General features: G+C 39.3%; 1 protein-coding gene across 3 annotated transcripts in view; it reads right to left on the bottom strand.

The window, feature by feature from the left end:
• The window catches only part of ccdc135 (coiled-coil domain containing 135), a 107,448-nt gene extending 92,081 nt beyond the window's left edge, over positions 1-15,367 (bottom strand). The window contains exons 1-4 of one of the 3 annotated variants that reach the window (XM_059953185.1): positions 15,265-15,350; positions 12,121-12,232; positions 8,798-8,907; positions 4,695-4,869 (exon numbers count right to left, since the gene is read on the bottom strand). In XM_059953185.1, the coding sequence (XP_059809168.1) occupies positions 4,695-4,869; positions 8,798-8,901 (279 nt within the window). In that variant the 5' untranslated portion in view covers positions 8,902-8,907; positions 12,121-12,232; positions 15,265-15,350. Of the gene's footprint in view, positions 1-4,694; positions 4,870-8,797; positions 8,908-12,120; positions 12,233-13,706; positions 13,799-15,264 lie in introns of those variants that run through there. The other 2 variants (XM_059953180.1, XM_059953193.1) reach the window with 2 other exon arrangements.
• Positions 15,368-15,817: the final 450 nt, after the last annotated feature.

Consider the following 15,817-nt stretch of genomic DNA (forward strand, 5'->3'; position numbering starts at 1 on the left):
GCTGCAACATTGCCTCATGCTCTTGAACTCAGTCTCCTGACTAATGAAGACCAAAAGACCATATGTCTTTTTAACCACCCAGTGTGGCAACTTTGAGGAATCTATGGATGTAGTCCCCAAAATCCCACTCTTCCTCCACATTGCTAAGAATCCTGCCATTAAGATTGTACTCTGCATTCAAGTTTGGCATTCTAAAGTGAATCACTTCACACTTTTCCAAATTGTACTCCATCTGTCACTTTTCTGGATTGAACTCAGTCCTGTTCTGAATACTGTCAATGTCCTTCTGTAACCTATGACAGCCTCCTTCTCTATCCACAGCATCACCACCTTCATGTCATCTGCCAACTTATTAATCCATACTTCCGCTTCCTCATCCAAGTCATTTACAAAAATCATAGAGCAGAGGTACCAGAAGAAATTCCTGTGGAACACCACCAGTCAGCACCCTCCATGCAGATTATGGTATGTCTACATCCACCCTTTGCCTTCTGTGGGCAAACCAAATCTAAATGCACACAGTCAAGTTTTCCTGGATCCCATGTCTCATGACTTTCTAAATGAGCCTACCATGGAGAACCTTGTCAAATGCCTTACTAAAATACATATACACTACATCTACTGCTCTTCCTTCATCAATTTGTTTTGTCACTTCCTCAAAGGATTCATTCAGGCTTGTGAGGCATGATCTGCCCCTTAAAAAGACATTCCTAATCAACTATGCTTCTCCAAGTAAATCCTGTCTCTCAGATCTCCAATAGTTTGCCAACCACTGAATTATTCTCACCGGTCTATAAATCCCAGGATTATTCCTATTACCTTTCTTGAATAAAGAAATAACATTTACCATCCTTCATTCTTCTGGTTCTACTCCTGTGAGGATATAATGATTATTGTCAAAGGCACAGCCACCTCTTCCTTCGCTTTCTGTTGTAACCTGGGATACCACCCATCTGGCCTAGGAAATTATCTATTCTAATATTTTTCCAGCACATCCTCTTCCTTAACATCGATATCTTCCAACATATTAGCCTGCTCTACACTGTCCTCACATTCATCAAGATACCTCCCACTAGTGAATACTGAAGCAAAATAAAGGTAAAGGTCAGGGAGTTGTGGTCTCACACACCAAGAGATCTGTCACTTGACCCATTTCATTGATAGTATTAGATCCAGTATAACCTCTCTTCTAGTTGGACTGTCTACATATTGTGCCAGAAATCTTTCCTCAACACACCTAACAAATTTTGCCCCATCTACAGTAAATAGTTTGCACTAATGAGGCGCAAATCAATAATAGGAAAGTTAAAGCACCCATGACAACAACCCTGTCATTTTAGCACCTTTCCAAAATCTGCCTGCCTATCTGCTCCTCAGCATTTCTGCTGCTGTTAGGGAGGGGTCTATACATTACTCCCAATAGAGTGATTGCTTACTTCTTATTTTTGACTTCCACCAACTTTGCCTCAGCAGACAATCTCTCCACAATGCCCTCCTTTTCTGCAGCGTGATACTATCCCTCATTAGGAATGCCACTCCTCACCTCTCCCACCCCCCCCAACAATTTCTTTTGGAATATCTAAACCCTGGAATATCCAGTTGTCCTTGTGACAGCCAAGTCTCCATAATGGCCACAATGTCATAGTTCCATGTACTGACCTATGCTCTTAAGTTTATCACCCTTGTTCCTGATACTTCTTGCATTAAAATAGACACAATTCAACCGATTCCACTGACTGCAATTTTGCCCCATCAACTGCCCATCCTTCCTCACAGTCTCTCTGCATCTATCTGTATTTCAACCGCCCCAATCTCTGACGTATCACTCTGGTTCACATCTACCTGCCAAACTAGTTTGAACCCTCGCCAACAGCTCTAGCAAATCTACCTGCAGGGATATTCGTCTCCCTGAAGTCTTTATGCAACCCATCCTTTTTGTACCAGATCAAACCTTCCCAGAAGAGATTGCATGATCTACAAATCTGAAACCCTGCATCAGCCATATTCATCTACTAAATCATCCTATCCTTACCCTCATTCCATGTGACACTGCCATATCTAGGGTTTCTTTCATGTCCATAAATCTCCTGTCTGCTCTCCTGACTATTGAATCTCCTATCATACTGCTCTCTACTTCTCTCCTATTCCCTTCTGAGCCACATAACCAGACTCAATGCCAGAGACCTGATTGCTGCAGCTTTCCCCTAGTAAGTCATCTCCCGTAACAGATTTCAATGTGATGCATCTGTTATTCAGGGAAATAGCCACTGGGGTACTCTGCAATGTCTGCCTATTCGGTTTACCTCTCCTGACAGTCAACAAGTACACAACTCCTGCAACTTAGGTGTAACTGCCTCCACACAGCTCCTATCTATCAACCCCTCATTCTCTTGGATGAGGTGTAGGTCATCCATCTCTGGCTCCCTAACATGGCCTGTAAGGAGCTGTGCCGAGATGTTGCAATCAGGGGCACTGGAGGTCTCTGAGATCTGCCACATCTTGCAAGAGGAATTACTAACATGCCATATTGGCACATGTTCTCAGCTTTAAAATACATGAGAATAAAACACATAAAATGCACAAAAAGGCAACTGACTGAAACTTTCATAGAGTGGTTGACGAGGCTGCAAAAATCAATTCCTTAACCGACAGCAAGATGATGTATTTTGAGAAGGCAAACAAGGAGACACAACACACAGTCTTCTTCACAGGGAGAGGGTACTTAAACAAGAGGATGTAGGTTTAAGGCCAGAGACAAGAGATTTAGAACATAGAACAGAACAGCAGAGGAACAGGCCCTTTGGCCCATAATGATGTGCTAAACCAGGTAAAAAGCAAATCAAAAACACCCAAACACTAATCCCTCCTACCTACACAATGTCAATATCTTCCATCTTCCTCACATCCGTGTGCCTATTTAACAATTTCTTAAAAGCCTCTAATGCATTTGCCTCTACCACACCAGGCAGCGCATTCCAAACTTAACCCTCACACTCCCTTTGAACCTGCCTCCTCTTACCTACATTCCCTCTGGTATTAGACAATTCACCCCTGGGAAACAGATACTCCCAGTCTACTCTATCTATGCCTCTCATAAACTTATAAAACTTTATCAGATTCCTCTCAGCCTCCACTGCTCCAGAAAAAACAACCCAAGTTTTCCCAGCCTCTTATAGCACATACCCTTGAAACCAGGCAACATCCTGGTAAACCCCTCTCCAAAGCTTCAACATCTTTCCTATAGCCCTAGGGACTTATCCATCTTAATGCTTATCAGGAGGCCCACCACTTCCTCCTCCTTGACCTCTAAATGCCCTAGCACATTTATACACTCAGCATTGGTCTCCTGGTCCTCCATATCCTTTAAGTTGGTAAATACTGAAGCAAAGTACTCTTTAAGTACCTCAATCACAATCTCCACATCCAAGCAAATGTATCCCTTTTTATCTTTGAGTGGTCCCACCCTCTCCCTCATTATCCTCTTGCTCTTGATGCATATATAGAATGCCTTGGAATTCACCTTAATCCTACTTGCCAATGACTTCTCATGGCCCCTCCTGGCTTTTCTAATTCCCTTCTTTAGTTCTTTTCTGGCTTCTTTGCACTCCTCGTGTGCTCCATTTGATCCTGATTTCTGAAGCTTCACATACTTTTCCCTTTTTTTCTTGACTAAATTCATCACCTCTCTGGACATCCAAGGTTCTCTCATCTTTTCATGGGCACATTAGCAACACTTAAAAGTCATCTAGATTAGTACATGGATAGGAGGTGTTTACAGGGCTGTGGACCCAATGCAGGCAGATGGAACTTGCACAGTTAGCATGGATGAGTTGGGCTGAAGGGCCTGCTTCAATATTGTGTCATTCTATGACTGTTAATAAGCTCATAATCATGTGGCATATTTTCCCCAATTAAATTTCACTTTGAAAGATAATATGGAATTAGGTTCTCCCACTCTTTTCATCAAATCTTAATAATTCACAGATTACTGTCTCTCTATCTCTAGTCCTCTTCCCAATTACACTAGAGCTCTCTAGTTAGTTATCAGCGGAAACTATTTACACCCCTTCATTCTGCCATCAAAATCCTTGAGTACATAATAAACAATATTGAATTGAGTCACTGTAATATTCCAAAGGAAACTAATGGTCAATGTACAGAATGAAATGCTGCAACACTTACTAATCTACAATTTTAACATAACCTCATTCTCTTGATTAATGTTTTTCCAGGCATATACTCAGTTCTAAGATTTTACACAGATCTTCAGTTGAAATTTAGCTGGATAGCCTGAAGGTATTAAACAAGCCTCAATGTCTTTGGTATGGAAAAGAAGAGGAAGAACCTCCCTTCACTTGAGCACATTATATACGCTGACAGGCATCTTTGCTCTTAGTTTGCTATGACATCAGATAGTGTGTGGATAAAATATGAGGATAGAATGAAACGATATTCCCTGTTCTCATTCCTCCACCGTCCAACTTATATTCCAATTGTACTTGCTATTTTGACTCATAGATACATGGCATAGCACCTACGGCACTACCTGCCAATATTTTCAAAAGAAATGAGAAATCAATTTATTATAAAAGTTCAGTACTTTTCATTAGAAATAAAAATGCTAAATAATATAATGCACTACTTATCACACTTTATCTAATTCTTTGCCATGCAGTACTCATGAAAATATATACCTGAATTTTACATTCATTGAGTGGACTGAGAAGCAGAGGCTTTCTGTCGGGGTACAAATATTCGTATTGTTGCCTGAAATTTTCAGCATATTGGAGCATAATTTGTTCTTTGATCGTGTTTTCCTGATAAGATAGTGGGTAGTTCATGACACCTATATCTGTTATCAAAGCGTCCCTACATCAAGGAAACATGAAAGAGAAAATTACATTTATTGAGTGCTCTAATCATCCTCATAACATCCAAAATTGCTTCACAGCAAATGTACACTGCTTCAAAGATCACAAACAAAGATAAAGAGATAATAACCAGTTAACTTATTTTAATGACCTTCATTCCTCATCAAGAAGTCCTTTGGGTCCTCTACTTCTCTCTTATGAAGCAGCCAAATGATTGCCCATTCATCCCCAGCCTTCTTTGGTTGTCTGAACTTGCTTTTACAAGAAACAACAACTCCTTTGATTTCACTCACTTCCTCCAAATAAAATATGTTGCTATGGGAACCTTTCTGAGTCCTGGCAATACTTGCTTTTTCTTAGGATGTGTGGAATTTTATTTTGTCTCAGTCCCGCTCAGGTCCTTTCTCTCCTCTCCTTTTCTGCTTTACTGAAGACTTTATCAATGCCATGTTTCATTAACTTTGCTTTCAATTTCCAATCTGTACTTCATCTCAAAATCTAAATCTGAACCTTACCTTCCCTTTCTTTATTTGTTATCCTTCATTCCTGTGGATATACAGATAATAAGATCACCAACTCCCACCAATATCTTGGTATGTCCTTCCCACTTCACTTCCTATAAGGATTCTATTCTAGTCTGCAAGTTTCTATGTCTGTTTTAACAATGTACTTCCTGTACCAGTGCTTCTCAGAAGCCACACTCTTTTCCTTTAACAGGCTGTTCTACTCCTTACCTATGTCTGACTCATTTTGTCCCTGTCTTTATCTAATAAGGCAAGGTTTCATTCTCTATCTAACCAGCTTCCACATTCAGCATGTATCTTTTGCCATTTCTGCCACCTATTGCTATTCCCAACAGTCTCCTATCCAATTATACCCAACATATCTTCATATACATGTACTCTGCAATGCTGTAAGTCTCAGAGCTCACATTCATTACAAGTTGCTTCAACCAGGATAGCCATGTTCCTCATAAACAGTCCAACTCTCACCAACACACTTCCCTTTCTCTTAAAGGACTAACTGGTACTTAAACACAAGTGGCAGGAATTATTTAGCGGTTAACTTGGACATAGGACCTGCACTTGCTGAGGCACTGCATACCAAAGTTCAAAGGGGTTTGCAGGGGGGTTATAGCAGTCTACCAATCTGCCATGCCAGAAATTATTAGGAATGCAAAAGTATTCCCACATTCAAAAGACCCATCTGAAGGGTCAGCAATGCAATGGGTGATCAGCTTCAAGTTCTTAGGTGTTAGCATCTTGGAGGATCTATCCTGGGCCCAGCACATTGATGCAACTACATCAGATCAGCATTTCTACAGTCACAGAAGTTTGAGATTGAAGGCTCTGACAAACTTTATAGATGTGCAGTGCAAAGCATTTTGACTGGCTGCATCACAGACTGGTATGAAAACTCCAATGCACAGGAACGCAAGAGGTTACAGAGTGTGGTGGATTCAGCCAGTTCAACCATGGGAATTATCAAGGTCCCCATTATCAAGGTCATCTTCAAGAGGTGTTCTCTTAGGAAGGCAACATCCATCATTCAGAACCCCCACCATCCAGGCCATGCTTTCTTCACGTTGCTGCCATCAGACAAGAGGTACAGAAGCCTGAAGGCCCACACCTCAAGGTTCAACAATAGTTTCTTCTCCACTGAACTGACCTGTAAAGCCCTAATTCTACCATAGACTACATTTCCCTCAACTTGAAATAATTTGTTCTGTTTAATTTTCTTCATCATGTAATTTATGTAAAATCAAATTGATGTAATTTATGTCTACAATGTACCGTTCTGATGTTGCAAAAAGCTTATTTTCATGGCATTTATTTTTGGGATAAGTAAGCCCATGAAAATAAACATGAACTTGTTTGATCCTTGATGTTGCCTGTTAACCAGACAGCCTAGATCACTGATTCATATGGGTGAGAAGGTGTGTTATCGAGATGTCATTTCTTAACACTGAACTATGCAAGCTGTCCAACAACATGATCAGCAATCTCCATAACTGAAAATTAAGGGCCTTCCATCAGTCACACTTCAGCCTCTGAGATCATGCTGATTAGAGGAATACCAATACCGGCAAAGCCACACAAAAGAAAGGCATTAAGGGAATGTGGCAGAGGAATCAATAGATATGTGCAAAGAAAAAGCATTTCAGGATGTATATTGTATACATTTCTCTGACATTAAATTGTGTTAGAGTGAGTTTTTGGGTCAATGATTCATCTACACTTAAGTGACTTTGGCCACCAGTCTTCTGTTCTTCAACAAAGTATTGTGGATTGAGTTCATAACAATGCATTTCCTAAAAGCTGTGAATACCGGAACACTAGCCCAGATGCTGCAGATGGAACATAGAAGTGTGAAGTTTACAAGTAGTTTCGAAGACGGCATTATCTATACTTTGTAAGTATGAATTGTCCTCTATGTTAACACGTAAAATTCCAAATAAATGTATTGTGGATTTAACTTGCACTCCTAAAGGCTGTGAATACCAGCCCAGACATGTTGGCGTCGGGAGGAATGGATGAAGTCAGAAGGTGTGATGTTTTATATGTAGCTTCAAAAGAAAGCATTGTCTATACTTGTAAATATGAATTGTCCTTTGTGTTTAGCAAATAAATATCAAGCCCTCATTGGGCTCGCAGACCTTTTCCACCAAAGGGTCTCGGTATGATGCCTGCTGTACCTTGTGTCGAATAAAGAAGCTGCTTTGTACCTACCAGTAACTCTCTCTCCCACAATTTCATTCACGCTACAACAAATTGTACCTTCGAACACAGTAACCCACCCTTTGGCCCATCTAGTCCATGCTGAACTATTATTTTGTCTAATCCCATTGACTTGCAACTGGATCATAGCTCTCCATACTCATATACACTCTTACAAACGCCTAAGTGAAAAAGTTCCCCCTTATGTTCCCCTTAAACATTTAACCCAGGACTTTTAGGTCTAGTCTCACCCAACCTCAGTGGAAAAGGCCTGTTTGCATTTATCCTGTCAATACTCCTCATAATTTTGTATACTGCTATCAAATCTCCCCTCATTCTCCTATACTCCAGGGGATAGTCCTAACCTATTCAACCTTTCCCTGTAACTCAAGTCCTCATATCTCAGCAACATCCTTGTAAACATGGAGCTTTCTGTACAATGAAGAAATGGACGGGACTTTACATTTGAATTCCTTGTACCAGATCAGACTGTATGCTTACAGACAATTAATAATAATTATAAAGAGTCTGTATTCCTTTAAACCCCATCATCAAGTGAACTACTATTTCCTGAGTTTCCTTTCCAAGCAAGGATTTAGAATGTGAATCTTGGTAGCATGTAAAATTCACTCATCTCATTGCTGGAGCCTTTCACCCAGTTTTATTCATCAGTTATTTCAATCTAGCACTGAACAACATTTACTCTGTTTCAATTACTAATAATGAGGGAAATCCACAGTTCTCAGTGTGAAATATCTCCAGTCCTGCATTTTAAGTCTTTTATATTTATCTAGTATTAATAGTCTCCCTTGTTCTAAGCTCTCTTATAAAAGAAACTAGTCAATTTCCATTTAGTCAATTTGATCCTTTCAGAATTGTGAATACTTCTAAATACATCGCTACTATTTTAACAAAAATCCAAATATTTCAGCAAATTAAATTTTTTATATCAGGAATATAGTATGTACTGAACATGCATTGTACACTTTAGAGGCTTAATAACTTCTCTGTGGAACCAACACTCCATACAATATCTTCATTGATGTCTTAAGATGTTTCTAACAGGCCCATCATTCTATTTTACCTTCTCCAACTACATTTCTTTTCTGATCTTCTTTTAAAGAGCTCCTCGGCTGGGCATTTATGTCTGGGTATCATGAATTCCAAACACGTTCAGAGAACTATTAAATAGAAGCAACCTTTACTTACAGGCGATCCATTTTATCAACGAATGATATGTGTTTTCCCCCCTCGATCTCTCCTGCATTTTTCGTCTGTTCTTCCTCTTCCTCAAATTCCTCCAGCATGTCCATTATTCTCTAAAGAGGAAGTGAGCAAAAATTACTACAGGGCAGTCAGTCCCAATGTTCAGCATTACTTACAATTTCTTCACTCCAGGAATAAATCACCTTTATGTGCCATTGTATGATGTCATTATTTCTAAGTTTTCCTCATAAGTGCAAAGGAGAAATTCTACCTCACTCTCAGGTCAGGTTTCAGTCCCTCTCTATCTCTGGAAACCCTCCAGCCCTACCAATCCCTGAAAGTCCTTTGCTGTTCCAATATATTGGAAAAAGTCAATCTCTATCTCCCTGTTCCAAGACTTCAGAACTCAAATCAATTCCATAATTTGTTACAGTTCCAGCAATATATCTTATTTTTTTAGGATATTCTGTTTCCCCATATCAAATACAGAATGTCTGGCATGTCCCTAACTTACTCAATGATGACCTTCAGTGTCTCTGGTCAGTATCTCTGCTTGCTTCCTAACCCTTGGAGTACATTCATCACATAGACTAAGAGCATCCACAGCCTCAGTGGGAAATAAGTATCTGCTTTCAAAACAAAGCTTCCTTTGTTAACTTTCAGAGTATGTGAAAAAGAGAAGAGTAAATTCGGCTAAGAATCTCTCCATGGTTGAGCAGCTTGCTAGCATGCTGTGTCCACTCTTACTGGAAACTATAGCCATCAGTATCATACAAAGAAGGCTGCCGGTGCCCAAGTAAATAAGTTTAACCCAATTACTTCTTCCACATTTGCCTTAAAGTTTCATTTCCCATCACTGTTAGAATCAGAATCAGATTTATCATCACCAACGAGTGTTGTGAAATTTGTTGTTTTATGTCAGCAGTATAGAGCAAAGACACAAACATCTATAAATAACAAAAGTAAATAATAGTGCAAATAAATCAATAACGAGGCAGTGTTTATGGGTTGATAGACTGCTCAGAAATCTGATGGTGGAATGGATAAGCTGTTCCTAAATCACTGAGTGTGGGTGGATCTACAGGCTCTTGTACCTCTTCTCTGTTAGCAGTAATGAGAAGAGGGTCCATTCCAGATGGTGAGGATCTTTAAAGATGGATATTGCCATCATGAGGCATTGCAAGCATACTGAAGTGCATTTTCCCAGAATGGAACATTACAAATATCATTTCTGAGTCTTTTTGCATCAGTTCAAAATTTCAGCCAAGTCCTTCCTTCCACAAATGGCACTTGGACATCCAACATAATTCTGCATCACACATCCATCGAATGATGTCATTCAATGTGGACAATCTTTGGGCACTTCTGTAACATTTTGTGATGCATTGCTAGAATGAAATTTCACTAAGTAAATGCCTAGTAAAAGTCTACAAAAGATGTAATCTTTGGTAAAGATGTAATCAAGGTTGTATGAAAGACCTGCAGTTGCCCATGCTGCAAGTCTCCCCTCTTCACACCACTGATGTTGTACAAGGGAAGGGCATTAGGACCCAAACAGTTTGGCACTGGTGTTGTTGCAGAGCAATATGTTGTTAAGTGCCTTGCTCAAGGACACAACACGCTGTCTCAGCTAAGACTCAAACTCGTGACCTTCAGATCATTAGATCAATGCCTTATTCACTTGGTCAAAGGAATTGTGGAATGAGTATTTTACTCAGAGAATATTGGCAGCCTGGTTCTTCACTTTGCTTTGGAGCACCTAAACAACAGCAAAAGCATACAGTACATCAGGCTGCTGTTTATTGATTACAGTTTGGCATTCAACATCATTGTCCACTCAGTATTAATCAGTAAGCTTCAAAACCTGGGCCTCTGTACCTTCCTCTGTCACTAGATCTTCTACTTCCTTATTGAGAGACGATAGTCAATACAGATCAGTAATAACATCTGTTCCTCTCTGTGCGATAGATATTACCTGTCCAGGGCTGGGGCACATTTTTGCCATGCTTAGCTTTCTAACACAGCCGCTATGAGCTTAAGGAGTGTTTTTGAGTAAGTTAAACTTCCAAATGAAATTCTTTTTGTCAGCTTTTTGTCATAAACTGGAGCCAGCCTTCATTTCTTAATGTAAATGGCAAGCAAAGATCAGTCTGAATTTAAAAGGACAGCTTTGTAAACAAACAAAACTGTCCATAGAACACAGGATGCTTGCCCACAGCACTGGGCTGATTGCAGTGTAAGATAATGAAATAATGTTAATTCCCTGTATCAACCAGATAACTAGCTGTTATTTAGTTCAAGCAGGCTTGCAGACTAAATTGATACTGTCACTTAGCACATAAATAGCTAGTCTATTAATAGTTGGAAGATCTATGTAATCAGAGGTTCACCTCTCATAGCATTAATTTTGTCACTAGAAGCTTTTAGAACATCTGTGTAAAAAGGTATGTGAAAAGATATCACAAGTGTCTGAAGTCAACCAAGTGGCAAACAAAACAGTATAAATGTGAGAGCAGTCAGGCTTGTTAGGAATGGTCCAGGAACATCAAGAAGAATAACAGAAAGATGGAGTGAACAGGAATCCATTCCTCTGCCTTCAGTTTCTGCGACTGAAAACTCACATGTCTGCAACTCACTCCTATGTCTTTTTAGCTGATGAGATTTAACTTTGGAAATTCTTTGTGTTTTAGGAATTGTTTGAAATTTGGAAATGTTTTACAAGATAGAAGTCCTCTGTGAGATTCACATATGTTTTGTTTTATGAAATTTATTTAAATATAAATGTGTCATTAATAATAAATGAACTATGTTTAAACTAATTTGTTAGCTGGAAGTACATCCTTCTTGGTTTGGGGGGGGGTAGGAAAATAGTGGGCATTGACAGCTAAATTCCCCATGGAGGATAAACAGGGAAGTGAACTAGCTTTTGAAAAGTAGCTGGCTACAGTATAATCTCCCTTTAGTGAAGGTAGCCGTAGCTATCTACATCAGATCTTAAGATAGGACTTAAGATATTCGCATATTTGCGGCCAGCAATCCCAATACCGTCACTCCTGACAATCAACACAGACACACCTCAGGAATGCTTGCTTAGCCCACTGTCTACTCTCTCTACACTCATGACTGTGTGGCCAGGTATAAATTTATATGCCATCTATAAATTTCCAAATGACCCCACTGTTGGCAGAATCTCAGATGGTGACAAGGAGGCATACAGGAGTGAAGCAGATCACTTGGTTGAATTATGTCACAAATACAACCTCATCAGCAACATCAGCAAGACCAAAGAATTGACTTCAGGAAGTGGAAGTTGAAAGAACACACACCAGTCCTCATTGAGAAGTCAGCAGTGCAAAGGGTGAGTAGCTTCAAGTTCCCGGTTTCAACATCCTGGGCCCAACATATTGATGCAATCATGACGAAGGTACACCAACAACTCTATTAGGAGTACAAGGAGATTTAGTATGTCATCACAGATTCTTGACAATTCCTATTCATGTATGGTGGACAGCATTTTGACTAGTTGCATCACAGCCTGGTATGGAGATATGGAGACTCCAGTGCACAAGATCGCATGAGGTTGCAAAGTTGTAGGCTCAAGCTAGCTTCATTGTGGGCACAACCTTCTCCACCATTGACGACACCTTTAAGAGGTGGCACCTCAAGAATGTATTGTTCATCGCTAAGGACCCTCATCATCCAGGACAGATTCTATTCTCATTACTACCATCAAGGAGAAAAAACATGAACACGAAGACCTACACTCAACGATTCAGGAACAGCTTTTTCTCTTTTGCCATAAGATTACTGAATGGTCCATGAATTTATGAACTCTGCCTCATTATTCCACAAACTTTTCACTGTTTATTTATTTTGTCACTTACAGTAACTTAGGTCTTTCAACAGTACTGCCACCATGAAACAACACATTTCATGTCAAGTAAGTCAGTGTTAGTAAACTTAATTCTGATTGTGGTAAGTCCATTATTTATCTTCAATCCTTCGTGTCCTGATTACATTGTCCCCACCATAATCAACACAAGATCTAAACTCAACAGGCATTCATTTCATCACAATTACTCCTGTTATGATTTTTAGTTCTCTGAATTGCACCCATCCCCCAGAATCCACCCCCACGCTAGTCACTCCTGGGATCGGTACACTGATCATTCCAACTACCCACGCCTTGAACATCTTGACCTGCCTTCACTAATTCCTGTATCTCCAATCCCCTGACTCTCCAGTGAAAACTCTGATCCCCAGCCTTCACCCAATCCCAACAAGGCAGTTAAATATCCAAGACCTACATGGGCCTCTGAAGCATTAACACTCCTTCCCAAGTACAAAATAGCCTTCAAAGCAACATGCTATTCTCCCTCCATCTAAACCAAGGCCTCACCCAATGCAGAAACCCACCAGCCGCACTACTAGCAGCCCGTATTATTGAAACAATGATGTCCAATTACAACGAGGAGGTTATGTATGAATATATCTTCCCTTCCCCTATACTGGTTCTCATTTGAGAAGATTCCAGTTAACTGGAACACATCAGGAGCAGTGCATTTTGGCCACATTAAGTAGCTGTCCCAATTTACCTAATTTTCATAGAAATAGTTAAAATGGGTAAAAAAAAGACAAACTACTGTTTCATTGAGTAACAAATTATGCATTTAGATGAACTACAGAACAAATGAGAACACTACTAATAATACTACAGAACCATAAAATGGTGTATTAGTTCCTAATAGCTATCAACAGAGGAATTCATCAAGTGTACGCTGCCATGTTCTTTCAATTAACTGTAAATGAATAAAATCAGTGCAGATAATGGACTGCCTTGATACAATGTTTTGGACGACTGTATCCTTCAAATTTTCATTTTCACTGTAACATCCAAGATGATTGTCGATACCTTCAATTTCCTTTTAGTTTCTAACTTGCTGAAGTAGTGAAATCATTTCATTTTCACTCCTGCCCGTTTCTGGCATCTCCAGTCCTGAATGCTTGAAACCAGTGAGCAAAATAGTTATAAATTGTAAAACTGCTTATTTCTCACCAACTATCAGAGCAAAAATCACTGTTTTTTGAACACAAACATGTGCAACTTATGCTATTTAAAAACTGTTCGTTCTAAGCACGGTGCAGTGTCTAACAGTTGCACGTGACTGACATTAGAAACTGTTTGGCAGCAATCTCAGCTCCAGTTAAGCAGCATAATACCCTAAATAAACAAAGGGAATCACATTTATTTTCTCAATTAGTATTTGTTCTTTAAGAGTTGTCCCAAATAAGCAGCTGCCCTGATTCACTGATGACCCAGTTAACCAGAGTCCAGTGTGTGTACAAATTCTGTTCAAAAGTCTTAGGTAAGTATATTTTAAAAATCTGTAAAGTGATGATGCTTTCAAAAATAATGAGATGAAAAGTTTTTAAATATCAAAATATTTACAAAAATTAACAGTAATCAGTATAAAACTTAATCAAATCACTACTTGGCGTTTTCACCCTTTGCCTTCAAAACTGCATCTGTTCCCTCAAGTACACTGTTGTGCAGTTTTACAAGAGAAAAGGCTGATAGGTTGTTCATAACATCTTAGAGAGCTTGCCACAGTTCTTCTGCAAACTTTGGATGCCTTGTTGATTTTCTCTCCAGATAGCCTCGATGACATTGAGATCAGGGTCATACCATTTGAAACCATATAAAAAATCTAGGGTGCCTAAGACCTTTGCACAGTCTTGTGTGAATTTAATAAATGTTTATTTATTTATTTTTATAACGGCAGCTCATTTGTAGTAAGTCTACAGTCGAAAAGGCATATATAGTAGTATTCTGTAATTTCCAGATCACTGCATGGAGTAAGGAAAGTGTTTTTTTTACACAAAATGTTAAACTGTGTATCCAGCTGCACGTCCCACTTATCCCTCCACCACCACTAAACATAAAAGAACCCTTGGCAGAATATCGAGGTATTCTCCATGGGTATTATGAGCAATGCTAGACCTTCAAGCAGAAAAAATAAGCTTTATGAAAAGGCAAAATAAAATCTTCAGATGCCATAAATCCAAAATAAAAAAACATAAAATGACAAGCATTCAGCAACATCTGTGAGGAATATAAGAAAGAAAATTAATACTTCAGGTCGACGCCTTTTATCACAAATCTCTCTCTCTCCCTACCGATGTTGCCTGATCTGCTGAGTGTTTCCAGCATTTCCTATTTTTTAAAATAAATTCAATAAAACTGAGTATCTCAATATCGTGGAATCATAATCTTCTAGTTCTGAAGTAAAATACTGTGGTAGAAAACAGTGCAGTACTAGCTTTTATTGCTAGCTCAGCAATAAACACCATCAGAATTTTCCTTCAAGCCAACTTACCTTTTAAATTACTCCAACATTAAATTACTTTAAAGACCAACTGAGATAATTTGCATAAAATATACGTAGAAATATTTTTAAATGATTCTTTACCGTTGTGTGTTTTTCAACTGTGTGAGTATTTGGTCCCTTTTAGGGTGTAGGAGTTTCCTTCCTCCTCAGGGCCTGCGGGACTGTCTGGAAGCCTTTGTTGACAGGGCAACCACAAGTTAGCAACTCGGCCCCGGCAACAAGAAAGGCACTCTGGGAATTGTAGTTCTTCATCATTTGCTGTGGCAAAATACCAAGTCCAAAAAGGGAAAAGTGTACATTGTGATCCTGTGTTGAACTGAAGGATTTGACTAAACATTTGTACATGACTAAGAGGTGTCTTTTATCTGCCTCCTGCTCCAGGTCACAGCAGAGCTCACAGTCGAGGCCCATAGTTAAGGTTTGGGGAAAAGAACCCTGAGTACAGCTGACTGGTAAAGTAACAGTGCAGAGATAGCACGATTTCCTCGATACCTGAACTAAACTGAGTCATGGCTATTTCACACTTGATCATAACTCTTAATCATAAATTTACTTTCAAAAACATAACTTTGTACAATTTTATCCAACAACCTCACCTTGGATTTCTAACACCCAAACCCTCCAATCTTTCTTT

This window comes from Hypanus sabinus, chromosome 2 (genome assembly GCF_030144855.1).
Source record: "Hypanus sabinus isolate sHypSab1 chromosome 2, sHypSab1.hap1, whole genome shotgun sequence".
Taxonomy (NCBI): domain Eukaryota; kingdom Metazoa; phylum Chordata; class Chondrichthyes; order Myliobatiformes; family Dasyatidae; genus Hypanus; species Hypanus sabinus.